The following is a 14,251-nucleotide window of genomic DNA, read 5'->3' as shown; positions in this document are numbered from 1 at the left end:
GCAGGGACACTTGAGTCTCCCACTCAAAAGAAGTCAGCTGCATTATTTACACCACATGTCACTTAGCACACACTGTACCTATGTTTGAAGTATGTGAAAGGGTTGAATTGGCTGAGTAATGGAACAGCAAGGATCACTTTCATGCTTTAATTTCTCCACTGGGCATTGGAACCTCTCCTGAAATCTGTATGTACTCATACGTTGTATTTCTCAGTGAAACGGTGGTACCTAGTGCAAGCTATCATCGATCATACACTACTGAACTCTAGTCCTTCAGAATGAATGTGTTTCTATTAATAAAGATTTACAACCAAAGTTTGCTTTAGTTCTGTTATTTGTTCTTTCCCTGACTGCAAGAAGTTGTGTAACATAGGACTTAACTCCAGCTGGGAGCCCGGCCTGCCCCAGCTCTGTGTTTTAGGCCACACAGAGCTGAGTTGCTATGACAAGGGGACATGTCCAAGGTAAGAGTTTAATGAAGAATTACTCTTTATTAATACTTCACAAATAAAACCCCCATGTCTTGCAAGATTAAGTTACTTTCACAAGCATAAGCGCTGCTCACTCGTTGCAGCAGTACAGGCTGGCTTCGAGTCGGGCATAGATTAGTGACAACACCCTGAAATGAGCTGTCTGACCTCATCTTGCACAGTGATTCCCACCCCTTTTTTCTCTGGACTAATCAAGTGGGTGTATCAAGGATAGCAGCTGCCTTTTAGGATACTTTTACCACTGAGTTCAGTTATTGAGTAACCATTCTGTGGACAGCAAAAGCCATGAGAGTCTGCTGCCAATGACAGCACTGTCATTCTGTCCTCACCTGTACTGAGGAAATTCCACCCAGCATCCTAAGAAAGTAAGTTGGGACACTTCTCCAGTGCCTAGAAGTGACTAAAGCCCCCACAGACTAGATGTACTTATTCAGAGAGCGCTGATGCAGGTTCTCCAAACGTTAATTAGGCCCCGGAAAGTAAAACAGGGCAGGAAAATCGGAACCACTCGAGTCATTCCCAAAAATGGAGACTTCACATTCTCTCAGTGCTGCTACTGGAAAAGTCTGTCTGCAGCGGAGCAATGTTCTGGTCGTAGGCAGCGTACTCGGAGGCGCCGGTACTTGCCGCTTTGAGCTGCTGCGCCGCGTGCGTCAGCTGGAAGGCGGCGTCGGGGTGAGCGGTGTCGGGCAGCAGCGTGCACTCCCGCTCCAGCATGTCAGCCACTCCTTTCAGCAGCTCCAGGAAGCCAAAGGCCAGAGCTGCCTTCCGTAAACGATTCAGTTCCTGCAAAGAGGGAAGAGTGCTTGTAAAGGCACTGTAAGGCTTTGCACAAAACAGCTCAGTCACCTAGAGGCAGAGAACCTGAGCCACCAGTACAGCTGCTGGAAACTGGTGAGACTCATCCTCAGCCCTGAAGCATTTCTTTTTAGTGTCACAACCAGACACTTAACTTTTCCCTTGATCCCTTCCTATTAAGCTCTGCTGCTCCCTTTTCTGCGTTCAGCTCTTTGTACCTGTGTGCTTTGTGTCTCGGCTGGGGGTAGCCCCAGTAGGCTTCACCTACTGCTGCCTTTAACCACTGTGTCCAGCAAAACGGACATCTATTGATCTTTCTTCACTACAAACTGACAAATTCTTAGGTGCATTTAGGCAGGGTAGTCATTCCTGGAGTCTCAGGGGGGGCTACAATAATAAACTGCTTCAGCACCCAGCTTACAAGAGGAACAACGACTGCCTCCAGCTACAGTCTAGATTATGGATTACTATGATGTGGCCAAACGTGCCTGGAATTTTGTGTTTCCTTCAGTTGTAGAACAAATGCAGGAGACACTTGTGGACTCAGAATGACATCTGTGGTTTTATTCCTCTCTGTTCCCTCCGTTTTTCTTCTTGGACAACAGAGTAAGATCTGCAGAGAAGTTCACTGAGGGAGAAGCAGGGGTGATGAGGGGCACCAGTAACACATGTCATCCTGCCAGAGAACGAGCTGGCAGGGAAGCCAGACCCCTGGGTCTCACCTTAACTAGTCTCTAAAACAGACATAATACATTAGACTCTAAAACAGAGCCTGCACAGACCATCCCCCAGACACACTACACGTTCCTTCGTCAGAAGCACCTCTGTCACTATGGATCAAACTCGGGCTGGCCTGAAATGTTACTCACTTTATAGAAGGTTTGAGTTTTTTCAGGGAGTTTCCTTGCATTTCTCAAGATCTTCTGGACATCTGTCTGCAGAAAAAGGAAACAAAAAAAACCAGAAGAAATCTTGGCAGCTGCTGGGGAAGCCTCAGAAAAAAGTCCTCAGCTATTCATTGATAAATGACCCTGACCCTTGACAAGATTGCAGCTCACAAAGGCTGGAACAGAAATGGGAATTAGACTAAATCCAATAAAGCAAGCCAGATACTCTGCTGGAGACACAGCTTTGATTGAGCAAGTTGTGCTTTCTGATTGCATTTTAATCACGCACTCTGAAGAGGCAGTGTTTATAGAGATGAAAGAAAAGCAATAAAGCAATTATATTAAATGGACATGACACACACACACACAGACTCCACTTGGCTACTGCTGCTCAAAGTAAAGCACCAAGTTCCAAAGCTGTCTCGTTACCTGCAGGCCACTTGGTTTAATCCAGACAGTAACATTCTGTGCGTAACTGCGCTTGTTCTTGGGCTGTAAGGGGAAAGGGCTCTTATTGTCGTCCTCTCCATAAGGATTTTCTTTTGCATCTGGCAAGAAAAAGAAACAGACTTAACAACTAAGATTTGGCAAGGTCACACAGGCAATGAACTAACCCCATGAGTTATCCAACTGAGTGTGGCCAGTACCTGAGATGGGCCCGAGCTGTGCCATCTTCCCCAGCCACGGAAGGGGCTCAGGACCAGGCTCGAAAAGAGACATCATGAGGTTTGATTTCTTCTTGCTGTCAGCTTGTGAATAGAGCATTCCATACCACTCTGGCCTATTGAAAAGAGCAAATCCCAAAGGCTGAGGATCTCCCACCCCTCTTTGCCTAGAACTCACCTCCCCCTCCCACTGTGGAGAGGCTCACTCTTTGCAATTTATCCTGGCTGAAACACATCCACAATTAAAACTTCACAGCTTTGTCTAGCAGTGCAGAGTTCTGTGCAGATTACAGATATAAATAAGCATAATTTATAAAGCATAAATGAGCAAAGCAAGAGATTTTTCAGGCAGACATCCAGCTCCATACCCCAACTGGACGACAGCCACCATGCCTTCCACTTTCAGGCTGCCATGTAACAAAACACAGAAGTTGGGGATTTTCCCAGCAATCTGATTAGCTGAATTCTCATCCTCAGTGTCATCTGTGATCCCAGGTCCCAGCTCATCACCTTCTGGGGAAGAATAAAAGCAAACCAGGGGACAGTGTAAGAATAAACGGAAGCACATCCATTCCATACCCATGACACCAGCCTGCATTGCCTGCCATGCAACAATTAGTTCATGCTTTTGTAGAACGGACAGCTGCTAAATGAACTGTTTGGGCAAACTGGCATGATACTGTTCCAGAGGCATTCCACAGCATCCTACCCACAAAACAGAGTGACCAAAAAACTGGCAATAAAGCCTCAGCTTTGAAGAAACCAGAAGTGAAATGAAATAGCACCAAGAGTCTGGCAACAAATACACGGCTGCTTCTGAGCCAAAACCACCCCAAATTTCCAGGCCTCCTCTCTGTGGTCATTATGAGACACTTGCTGTGTTTCAGCAGCTGGAGCACCACTGTGATTTAACTGCTACTGTCTTCTAAGGTGAAAGGTCTAGCAGGGTAAGAGTGTCAGTAACGTGCTTCACCACGCTCCAACCTACGCCACCCATTTGTGCAGACACACACGCACTTGGCCCCAGTGAGCAGCAATTAATGCCCAAGTAAAACTAAGCAATCTAGCTGTGATTAAGATCAGATTTTTCACAACAACAAATCATTCCAAGATCCAATTAGACGCAGGCATTAAATATTCATCTTGCACCACAAGTTTCACAGCCCATCACTATTTTTAGCTTCAAGTTTTGACATGTTTTATTAATAACGATGCTGTAAGGACACTGTTCCCTCTATTAACTTTCTGAAGAACACAGCATTCAAAAAGATAAAGAGCTTGTGTCCAAGGCTTTAATTTTAAAGTAAGCACACAAACAAGTCTTTAGAGACATCTGACATTTTGATAAAGCACAGAACCAGCTGTTCCAGTTTAAACCACCAGAAACATTACAAGCTTAAAGCAACAAAACTTGCTCACCTCTGTTCAGTGCAATGGGCAGCACCAAGTGCCTGGACAAGACAGGAGGGCTAGAAATGTCAGCTATATCTACAAAACCAACAATTTCTAGATCTGTGGGGAGACAACAGGTTTAAGTCAGAACTGGAAACAGCTGAAATGTATTCAGAGTCAATTTAACAGCACCACTTCTTACACCACCAAGTTTTCTGTTGTGCCCCAACCTCGAGTGTCTAGAGTGTCTAGACGTTAACAAGCCACAAACTTTCACACAGAACATCATGACACTTTAAGATGAGAACTCAACTTTCATCCCACACATACTGCTGGCCCATCAGCTGTGCTGCTAGACAAACACAGAACTGTGCACACTGTTTTTCACACTGCACACTATCCATTGCCATTTTAGAGAGGAAGCAAAGGGCTAACCCTAATCTACTACCTTCAAACTGGCATCACAGAACCCGCAGGAATTCCCATCAACTCTCTTCTGGCAGGGTTAGCCCCAGTGGGGCATGTTCCCAGGACTGGGAACACTTGCTGTTGTGGTTCTGGAGTTTTGTTTGCCCACTGGAAGTTTAAATGCAGCTCCATCTCATACAGAGTTGTGGGCATTTGCTGGTAATAGATTGAGGCAGCCACGTCTCTCATGCTCAGCCTTGTCTGACTTCCTCCCCACTTCTTGGGGATTCAATTGATTTTTCTCATAGATGAGCAACCAAGTAAAGGCTGAGAGCTCTGAAATCTCTGTCTTTATAGTCTGTAATGCTGGCACTTCTTACCAATACTAAGTTATTTTTAAAAGCAACTGGGCAAAGAAACCCTTCCTCAGCCCTCCCTCCAACACTGCCATACTCCATGAAGCTTTTGGGGGTACTCATGGAAATCAGCCTGTAGCATTTTTCCACGGTCTTTGCCCCTAGAAATTGGCACCTTGAGCTTTGAAAGTGCCTCTACCTCACCCCAGATCTTTTAACAGGCATTCACAGCCAAAACAGATGATGTTCTTGTCCCTTGATGCCACATACACCAAAAACCTCCTTAGTCACTGACTGATCCTTGGAGAGAGAAAGTGGATGAAACAGTAACTACACAAGGTAAGAGGTGGCAGTAAAAACGGTAGAAATCTAATGGATGTAAGTAAAAAAGCAATCAAGGATTTTTTACCTGTATTAATTACTTTAGGAATGGGGTCTATTTCCTCATCTATAATGAAAGGCTCTGGTCTGGGGAATACTTGCACATCAGATGTTAAGTGGCCACACTTGAGAACAGCATGGAATGGAGTATAAGCCAGGTCTATCAGCTTCCTAGAACACGACCAGTTATTATTAAGGAAAACAGAAAGCATATCAAATGACAATATTTTGTCTAAAGCACACCAACTTAGCTCCCAAAACTTTAAACTGCAACTAACTCAACAGCTTTAGCATTGCTAGATTATGAAGCAAAGCAGCGTATCATCACACTGACAGCAAAGTAACAATAACTGTGCCAATTAGTACCTTCTCCCTGTCAGTCATAAACAGATGTTATGGGTTGGTTACCTCATGATGAACAAAATGTTGGCCTTAACCAGTGAAGGTCAAGATGAGAATATAGTTAACAGAATCATAAACTAAAAGAAAAAGGTTAATTAGAATGTCCCATGTCATCAAGTTTCTTACACTTGTCTTCCTTTACAGCTACTAACTGGAAACCTTCATAAAGCCATATTATCTACAAGTCTACTCACCCAAACATGGACTGGACATTCTTCAGGCAAAGGGGTCCATCAATGGTGAAAATCTGCCCTTCTCCATTGTTTAAATCTATGAGCCTCTCCAGGCAGTCTAAGGAATCTGTGCTTTGAAGCTGTAAACGAAGTGAAATGGGGTTTGTTTTCTTTTTACTCTCTTTTTATTAACCACTGTGTTTTCAGAGAATACACATGACACAGCAAAAAGCACCTGACTGGATGCTATCATGGGTTTTTGTTGTCTCACCCCTTTCTGAAAACCCCCAACATTCCTGCTCTTCCCCAAAGCGTGCTCCTTGTGTTGCATTTATATTGGCTTCGATGCAGCGTTTGGCCTCGTAACAAATCATCACAGAACATCTTGAGCTGGAAGGGACTCAGAAGGATGATTGAGTCCAACTCCCAACACATGGCTTTATCATGGTAGGTTCTGCTTTGAAAGCAGGTCCTAAGCAATCAAAAGTCCCAGAAGCTCTCAGTCTTCAAGAGCACAGGGATGCCTTCAGTAGCAGAACACTGTAGCAGTAATGCTGAATTTACAGCTCCTTCAGTGTTTAGGAGGGAAGGCAGATATAAATAGTTCTGAGAACTTTTTGGAGAAAGCTGGGGAAAGCATCTGCACTTATCAGGGAGACAAGAGCTACTTTCAATGCTTTCCCAGTTATTCTGATGTGTAAACAATGCTTCAATCCATCAGCTTAATCAAGAGGATCATCCTTGACAGAGACCTTGAAGCTGCAATATCTATTGCATGCCTAAGCAGAAAATCCTTCTGTGATGGACAGGAGAATATGGGTGTCAAGTCAAAAGCAATACTGTTAATAAAAACTATTCTAAGGAACCCTGCTCTATACAGGCTTCTTTTTAAACATTTTTGTGTTCAACAGAATTCCAACTACTGTGAAGATTTTTAAAGCTGGTGTTGAGATTTCTCAAAGGTACCTGAAGAGAAGGAAAACAGCCACCTTTCCTTCAACACAAAGGGGAGCTGGTTTGAACACAGGCTTGGAACTTTGCTCACATTTCTACATAAAGCTATTGCTATTGTGTTGAGCATCTTTGCAACAGAAGTTATTTATTCAGACATTTAAGTGTAGATTAAGAAAAGCTCCCCAAAGCATCCCATGTAATTAATGCAGTAAAGGTAAGGACAGAGAAAAGAAAGTCCTGACATGATTTATAGAGAACATGCCAACAATGCAATAGCAGTGGATAACAGCAGTGCAATAATAAACTTCAAAAAAGATACCAGAGCTACAATTCAATAAACAACTGAGCACCAGAACGCCAACTGCACTTCAAAACAAAGCACAAGAACATCAAAGTATGTTTTGTGCTGACCTGCTCATTAGTTCAGAGAAGACCAGTAATTATCCAATGCAACAAAGAAGAAGGTACGTGTTAAAGACATCACCTCTTCCAGATTTGCCATGCACATGACATACAGCTTGGATGGGAACGGGAAAGGCAGTGGGAAGCGGTTGCTGTCGCTGCGCTGGTTGTGAGTGGCCAGGGAGTGTCGCAGGGAGCCTCTGCCGATGCCCAGGCAGCCGTCCGTGACCAGAACCACCTCAAATGGAAGAGCACAGGTGAGATTTCCAAGGCAAGACACGTTTCTATCTGCACAGGGCAAGTCCACACCAAGGCATTTCAGTAGTGTCCCTGAGCAGTGTGCACTTCTCTGGCTTGAGACTTGGTTGGAGAGGAACCTCGTGAGGTTCAACAAGGGCAAGTGCAGAGTCCTGCAGCTGGGGAGGAGCAACCCCCTGCACCAGGACAGGCTGGGGTGACCTGCTGGAGAGCAGCTCCAGGAGAGGGACCTGGTTGAGAACTAACTAAACATGAGCAGCAGGTCAAGGGTTCTGCTGCCCATCTGCTCTGCCCTGCTCAGGCCTCATCTGGAGTCCTGTGTACAGTTCTGGGCACCCCAGCTCAAGGGAACTGCTGGAGAGGGGCCAGTGCAGAGCCACGAAGATAATCAGGGCATTGGAGCATCTTCCTTATGAGGAAAGGCTGTGGGACCTGGGGCTGTTCAGTCTGGAGAAGACGAGACTGAGGGGGGATGTCACTAATATTTACAAATATCTCAATGGTGTCAGGAAGTTGGGGCAGCACTTTTTTTTCTATTGTATCCAGTGGCAGGACAAGGGGTGATGGGATGAAGCTGGAACACAAACAGTTCCATTTAAACATAAGGAAAAACTGTTTCAGTGCTGAGGTGAGGGAGTCCTGGCCCAGGCTGCCCAGGGAGGGTGTGGAGGCTCCTTCTCTGGAGGTCATCAAAACCCACCTGCACATGTTCCTGAGAGACCTGATCTAGGTGAGACCTGCTTTAGCAGGGGATTGGACTGGATGATGTCTAAAGGTCCCTTCCAACCATTCTGTGACTCTGTGTGATTCTGTGAAAAGCCCTGCTCACATGGTGATTTTCTCTGCTGAGCTGGGGAAAAGACTGCCAGTAAAACTTCCAGAAACAGGCACTTACACAAGAAACTGACACTTCATCGTTGCCATTTAAACTATGTGCAGAGTAAATACACATTTTGTTGTAATGAGGCAATTGCAATTTAAATTTCATTGCCAGACCCCATGCTGTGCACAAACATGGCCAATTTAAAGTGTACACTAGAAGCACAGTGATTCCTCAGCTGAAAAAGCAGCCTGCTGCTGCTGCTGCTGGACTCCAGAACTTCAGGTTTATTTTCAGATGGAAGACATAACCCATTTCCTCTGCAGATCCTGAGCAGTGATCTGACTTCTGCTTCAAGCCACAGAAGCCACACAAAAGGCAGTATTAACTATCCTAGCTCCTTGCACACAAATTCAGCTGCAGTATGCTCCCATTTTGCAGCAGAACCATTAAAGCAAAACCATGTTTTCCCATCCAGGTGCACATCAAAGTCACTCCCTGTGGAAACCTGCACTAAGAAGTTAGGCTGAATAATGGGACTATTTACACTCAGCTGGGACCCAGTCATTTCCAGAGTAGTTAAACATCTGCTCTTCCAACACTGCACAGCAACAGCAGGTATTATTTTCAGCTGAGGGGCAAGGAAAATAAAACCCAGTGGAAACTCAATGTACATCTGCTACACCCAGATTTGTACACTCTCTTCATCCTCCATCTCTCTTTTGCAATCTCCTCAGTTACCACCTGAACTGCTGCCCACCAGGAACGTTTTTCACTGTTTCCACATCCTGCAGTGTCCCCCCTGCTGCTTTCATCACCCCAGAGCCTGAGGTGCCAGGAAAATGAGCCATGACACAACTGAGAGACTGAATTGCTGAGGTCTCACCTGTGCTTGGGTTTCTCATTCTTTGCTTTGAATGTCTGCTTTTCCAAGGTGCTTTTATCCTTGTTAGACCATGAAGCATTCCCTAGCCAATAAACCCCTATCCTTTTTCTCCTTCAGTAAATATTGCTGGAGACACCTCCCTAGCTCACTGAGCTGTAAAATTAGTGAACTTAAATCCTAACCCAAAGGCCAGCAGGCTTTTAAGTGTCTCAGAAAACCGAGGGCTACAAGTAGACTTTGCTGTAAGAGGCAGCAAATTCGGAAGGCTCCAAGGGCTGAATGGAGTGTGTGAGCTCACGCATGCTAAATGACTCATGGGGGAAAGACAGACCAAAACACGCTCAGCAGTAGTCCCAGGCTGTTGCTTGAGACCTGGAACTGTAACAGGGTCTGGAAACCATCAGGTTCTTGAGGAGGAAGGTTACTGTACTGTGACTATACCCTTTCCAAACTGACTGAGGCTCCTGGGACAAAAGACTGTATCCAGGTCAAAAGCCAAGCTTGCACAACAGTATTCTTGGGCCAGGTTCTACAATCCACCCCACTACAACACCACACTGGACAGGAAGCAGTCTAGTTTTTTTTCCTGCTGAATACAAAGACCATCTGCTGTTCATATGCCAGATACAGCCCAAATACTAATTCTTTGTCTTCCTGTAGCCCCAGTGTGCCTGACAGCTTTCTAAGTTTTCCTATCACTTTCACATTTCTATCTGCAACTTACAGGGAGCACTAAATATATGCCAGATCCTGAGAACAGTGAAATGAGTCCTACCTGGCACGGAATTGCTGCACCCCATTCCTGCTGGACAATATTGCAAACCCCCAGCAGCGCTGACTCCAAGCAGGTTTTGTCATAATCATCCATGTTACTTAGGGCCTCCTGTAAAAATAAACACTACTGTCATTGCTGGCTGAAATATCACGGGCAGGAAACACAGAAGAGGCGTTCAGGGTTGTGTGGCACATCAGCATGTTTGCTCTGCATTGTAATACAACTGCATCATTACACAATGCAAAGTGCTAACCTCTTACATATGACCTGCAAAGTTTAAAAGGAAAGTGAGAAAAGGAGGCAGGAAGAGAAAGAATACTGCCAGTTGACTTGGAAAGAACTATAATATTATCAACATGGATCTTTAAGCAAAAACAACCCCTTTGAATGTCTCAAAGTCAAGTAAAAACCTGAAGCAATGTCTAACATGAAACTTCTAGCTCAGAAAAGCCTCCCAGGTGTCAGAGTAACTTTAACTCAGAGTTTCAGAAAGCAAACCACAAGGAGCTTGTCCCCCAAAAACTCTTGGCCAGAGAGAGTAACAAAATCCTGTTTCTGTAACAGTAAACCAGCTTTTCCCCTAAAAATGAAAGCTTCAGGCTTCACACAGCATCCTGAGAAGGGTGCAGCTGTAAGACTGACATGATACAGGAGTTAGGCTGCATTCTTTGCTTTCAGAAGTTCCTTAGGCGAACTCTTCCAGAGGTGAAAATAAATCCGAGAATGCATTGGCATTCACCTGCTAAAAGGCAAAGGTCACAGAGAACACCCTTTAAAATCCCCACGTCCTGCAATGCACAAACCTAAAATCTGGTGTCATTTTGTCCCGACATATAATAAACAGGTATATATGCACAATTTTTACTGGATTCAGAGACTTTCAGTGCCTGATTCCGTGACACTGCATTCATGTGACATTTCCCCCTTGGACTTTCTCTTTTCCATTTTCTTCCAACTTTCCATCACATGTGTGAAGCCCAAAGCACTTATTCTCACTCCTGCCCTGCTGCATATTCTTAAAAGCACCTTCTCCCTTGACCCTAAACCCTCCTAACCTGTGCTGTCTGCTGCATCATTTATCACAAGCAAAGCACCAACCACAGACAAAACCATTAATGCCACAGAACCATTTCAAGAGCTTCATCGGGCAGCTCTTTCCTCCCTCCCCACTTTCAGCTCGATTAGCCCCACGCCAGGGGTTCCTTGCACAGGTACGATTTGCAGAGCAGGATGACACGAAATCACACAATTCCACCGCGGTTTGGAAACACGTGCGGGGTTATTTTGTCTTAATAAGGGCGAGAGCTGATTGCGTTTCACACACCCTACCTGCAGTGTGTTGTAATCTCTCGTGAAGGGCACCATCAGCTCCCAGAGCGAGGAAAACACCACCAAAGCCGTAAACTCCAGCTTGTAGTTGGTTGCCATGTGCTCGAAGAGCATGGTCAGGCCGTGGACGGCCAGGTGCTTCCTCTGGTACTCCTCGGAGCCTTCCACCGACACGGGCCGCGTCATGGACAGCGACACGTCCATCACCACCACCGTCGGCATGACGGGCCGCTCCTCACCGCCGCCGCTCTGGAGAACGCCGCTCCCCCGCACGGAGGCGGACGCGAACCGCCGGCGACGCTGCGGGCTGCTCGGGGGCCGCGGGGTGCTCGGGGGCCGCGGGCGGCTCCAGGGCTGCGGGCGGCTCGGGGGCCGCGGGGTGCTCGGGGGCCGCGGGCGGCTCGGCGACTGCGGGCGGCGGCAATGGCGGCCTCGCCCTCAAGGCCGCCGCGCCGCCACGGGTCCGTCAGGCACAGCGTCCCCCGGAACGCCGCGGCCCGCGCGGGAAGGGCCGGGCCAGGCCCGTCACTCCAGGCCCCGCGCGGGGGAGCGGCGGAAAACGTGTGTTCTGACAGAAAACGAGACCGTGATAGCGGGTCGGCGAGGGCAGCGGCTCGGGGACGTGCCGCTGTGGGGGAAAAGCGCTGCCGCGATAAGAAAGGCTCGTGGAAAGCCATCCTGGCTGTCTGCTCTGAGTTCGGGGGCCTCAGCCCCCTGGCAACGCTTGCTGGACCCCGAAAGCTGCCCCGCTCACACAGCAGTTCCCTTGAGACCCAGCCAGATCACCTTTCTCTGACTCCCCCGTGATACACCCGCTGAGGGGGTTTTTACAGAATCACAGAACCAGTACAGCTGGGAAAGACCTTTAAGAGTCCAGCACGTCACACTGGCAGGCCCAGCCCGAAACCAAACCAGAGCCCTCGGCACCTCAGCTATGTGTCTTCTGCCTGTCTCCAGGGATGGGGACTCCACCACCTCTCTAGGCAGCACGTTCCAACACTTAACCCTCTTGGTAAAAGAGTTCTTCCTATGAGCATAGGAATCTTTGGCCAGGAATGTTATTTCCTCTGTGAAGCTGCACCGTGTCAGCGTTCTGCCAGTGAGTATCTGCCATGTGAGTGCTGGCCCTGCAGCTCCCCTCAGCCTCCAACACCGTGGTGCAGGAGCAGAGGGATTTATCCAAGAGAAAGTAAGCTTTAAACCTCCCTCTGTCATTGCAAAGTAAACTCATATTGTGGCAAGGAGCATCGGAGCTGCTTGTCTGGCCTGACAGCCATATAAGATGCTTCCAAATGAAGCTATGTGCAAGTTGTCTTGTTTAAGTGAGCCCTGCTCCGTGCAGAGGAACAGTGTGATTTACCCTTGCTGCTCTTTTCCATAGCTGCTGTGAGAACAGTAGGTGTCTCACAGTTCATGCTTTCTTCTGGTGCTTTGTCATGGAGAAAATCTCCTGCCCTCCTACTGAGAATAGCCTCTAGTAGCAGACAAAGATACTGGCTTCAGAGCTAGACCTAGAGCTATACAATACTATTTAATCTTCTTAGGAACTGCAGGTATTAAACTGGATTGGTTATTCCTCCAATAATATGTCCTTCACACCTGACCCTCCCTTGTATTAGAACTCTGCCAGCAGGGGCATCATGAAAATGGGATCATTTTCATCTGTGTGTCTCTGCAACAGCATCTCCCATCTGTCTGTTACGTGGCAAAGAAGCCTCCAGTGCTACTCTCAACCCTTGGTACTCTTCTCCCTCTTGGACAGCAGCTTTGGAAGGTAAGCTGTGGAGGTGCATTTGATTGCTTCAGATCTCGTATGACTGAGACGGGCCAACCAGTGAGAAAGGAGTTGACCTGCAAGAGAAATGCTAAACTTACACGACTAGAGAGACAAAGAGGGTGATGGTCAGGTATTGTGAAAGGCTGGAGAGCTCCTACCGTTGATCCTAGCTTTGGTTACATTTCTGCTTGCAAAAGGTCTTCTAAGCAGATAATTTTGGGTGTTTCAATAGGAGTGTGTGCACATGTCTTCTCTCTGTGTCAGGCTTTCTACTCTCTCATCTTAGTCAGGAAGGGTGATTTTTCTAACACTGTGCAGTTTGGTTTACCTGTTACACAGTTCTGCCCTATGCATGTTTATGTTCTTTTTATGCATGAAAAGCAAAGCTTATATCATCTATTTATCTAGGTACTCCCATGACTCTCTATTACTGTTGCCTTAGTGACCCATTTAAAAGAAGATAATAATGCCTGTCTTGCAAGAAATTTAGGCTGATTACTTCAATGGGTGTTATGCAAGAGGGTAAGTGTGTGTGCTAACTTGCATGAAGAGCTTATCTGAGAATGGCTTACAAAACTGTGATTCACATCCAGCTCAAGGATAATGTAACGTTCCTCTTCTGTGGGGGGGAAAAAGGAATCAACAAAGCAGTGATACTCTAAGGTAAAACTTTCAAGCAGTGCTGAAAGGTCAGTTCTGTCCATCCCCTAATCACTGTCTCCATAGTGTCACAGCTACAGGCCCTGTCACTCTGGCTTTTACCATTTCTCTTCCTTTCTAAATGCTGTTCAAATAATTATGCAAGATATGCTATTTGTCCCCCAATAAAGGTGTGATCACAATTCCACTTTGCTAGTGCTCAGTTCCACAGAAAGGCTTGAAAAGATGTAGCCATAGAAACTAAGGGATGCTCAGCACTCTCAGTTTTACACTCTTATCAAACTGAAGGAAAAAGCCGCAGCTTGCTTGGTTTGTATTCCGTGGGAGTGCCAGGCTGGAGAGCCACAGAGCTGGGAACTACGATGCAGTTTTCATCTTCCTGTTGAGGTTACTTAGGTGAATAACTGGTCTGTTAGGAGGGAGGTTTTGACAGCACA

At 46.5% G+C, this 14,251-nt stretch overlaps 1 protein-coding gene across 2 annotated transcripts; it reads right to left on the bottom strand.

Moving 5' to 3' along the window:
* Positions 1–471: 471 nt before the first annotated feature.
* Positions 472–11,764, bottom strand: INTS14 (integrator complex subunit 14). 2 transcript variants are annotated; one of them, XM_061999167.1, is made up of 11 exons: positions 11,378–11,764; positions 10,049–10,156; positions 7,392–7,547; positions 5,975–6,093; positions 5,407–5,549; positions 4,261–4,353; positions 3,210–3,354; positions 2,824–2,957; positions 2,606–2,745; positions 2,159–2,224; positions 472–1,277 (listed from the first exon to the last, which is right to left on the bottom strand). In XM_061999167.1, exons 1-11 carry the CDS (start codon positions 11,597–11,599, stop codon positions 1,026–1,028), a joined length of 1,578 nt encoding a protein of 525 aa, XP_061855151.1. In that variant the 5' UTR covers positions 11,600–11,764; the 3' UTR covers positions 472–1,025. The 2 variants fall into 2 exon arrangements, with proteins under 2 accessions (XP_061855151.1, XP_010206761.2); XM_010208459.2 differs by having other exon boundaries at positions 2,606–2,724; positions 11,378–11,763.
* Positions 11,765–14,251: the final 2,487 nt, after the last annotated feature.

The sequence above is a fragment of the Colius striatus genome, chromosome 7 (assembly GCF_028858725.1).
Source record: "Colius striatus isolate bColStr4 chromosome 7, bColStr4.1.hap1, whole genome shotgun sequence".
Lineage (NCBI taxonomy): Eukaryota > Metazoa > Chordata > Aves > Coliiformes > Coliidae > Colius > Colius striatus.
This window is presented reverse-complemented; position numbering and strand designations above follow the sequence as displayed.

Excerpts from the sequence above, each read along its gene's own strand:
- INTS14 (XM_061999167.1), bottom strand. The coding sequence starts at position 11,599 with ATGCCGACGGTGGTGGTGATGGACGTGTCGCTGTCCATGACGCGGCCC. Across the intron at positions 6,094-7,391 it reads GCATGGCAAATCTGGAAGAG|CTTCAAAGCACAGATTCCTT; the intron begins GTGATGTCTTTA and ends CTTCGTTTACAG. Across the intron at positions 2,958-3,209 it reads GTGGCTGTCGTCCAGTTGGG|GCCAGAGTGGTATGGAATGC; the intron begins GTATGGAGCTGG and ends TCTTTTCAATAG.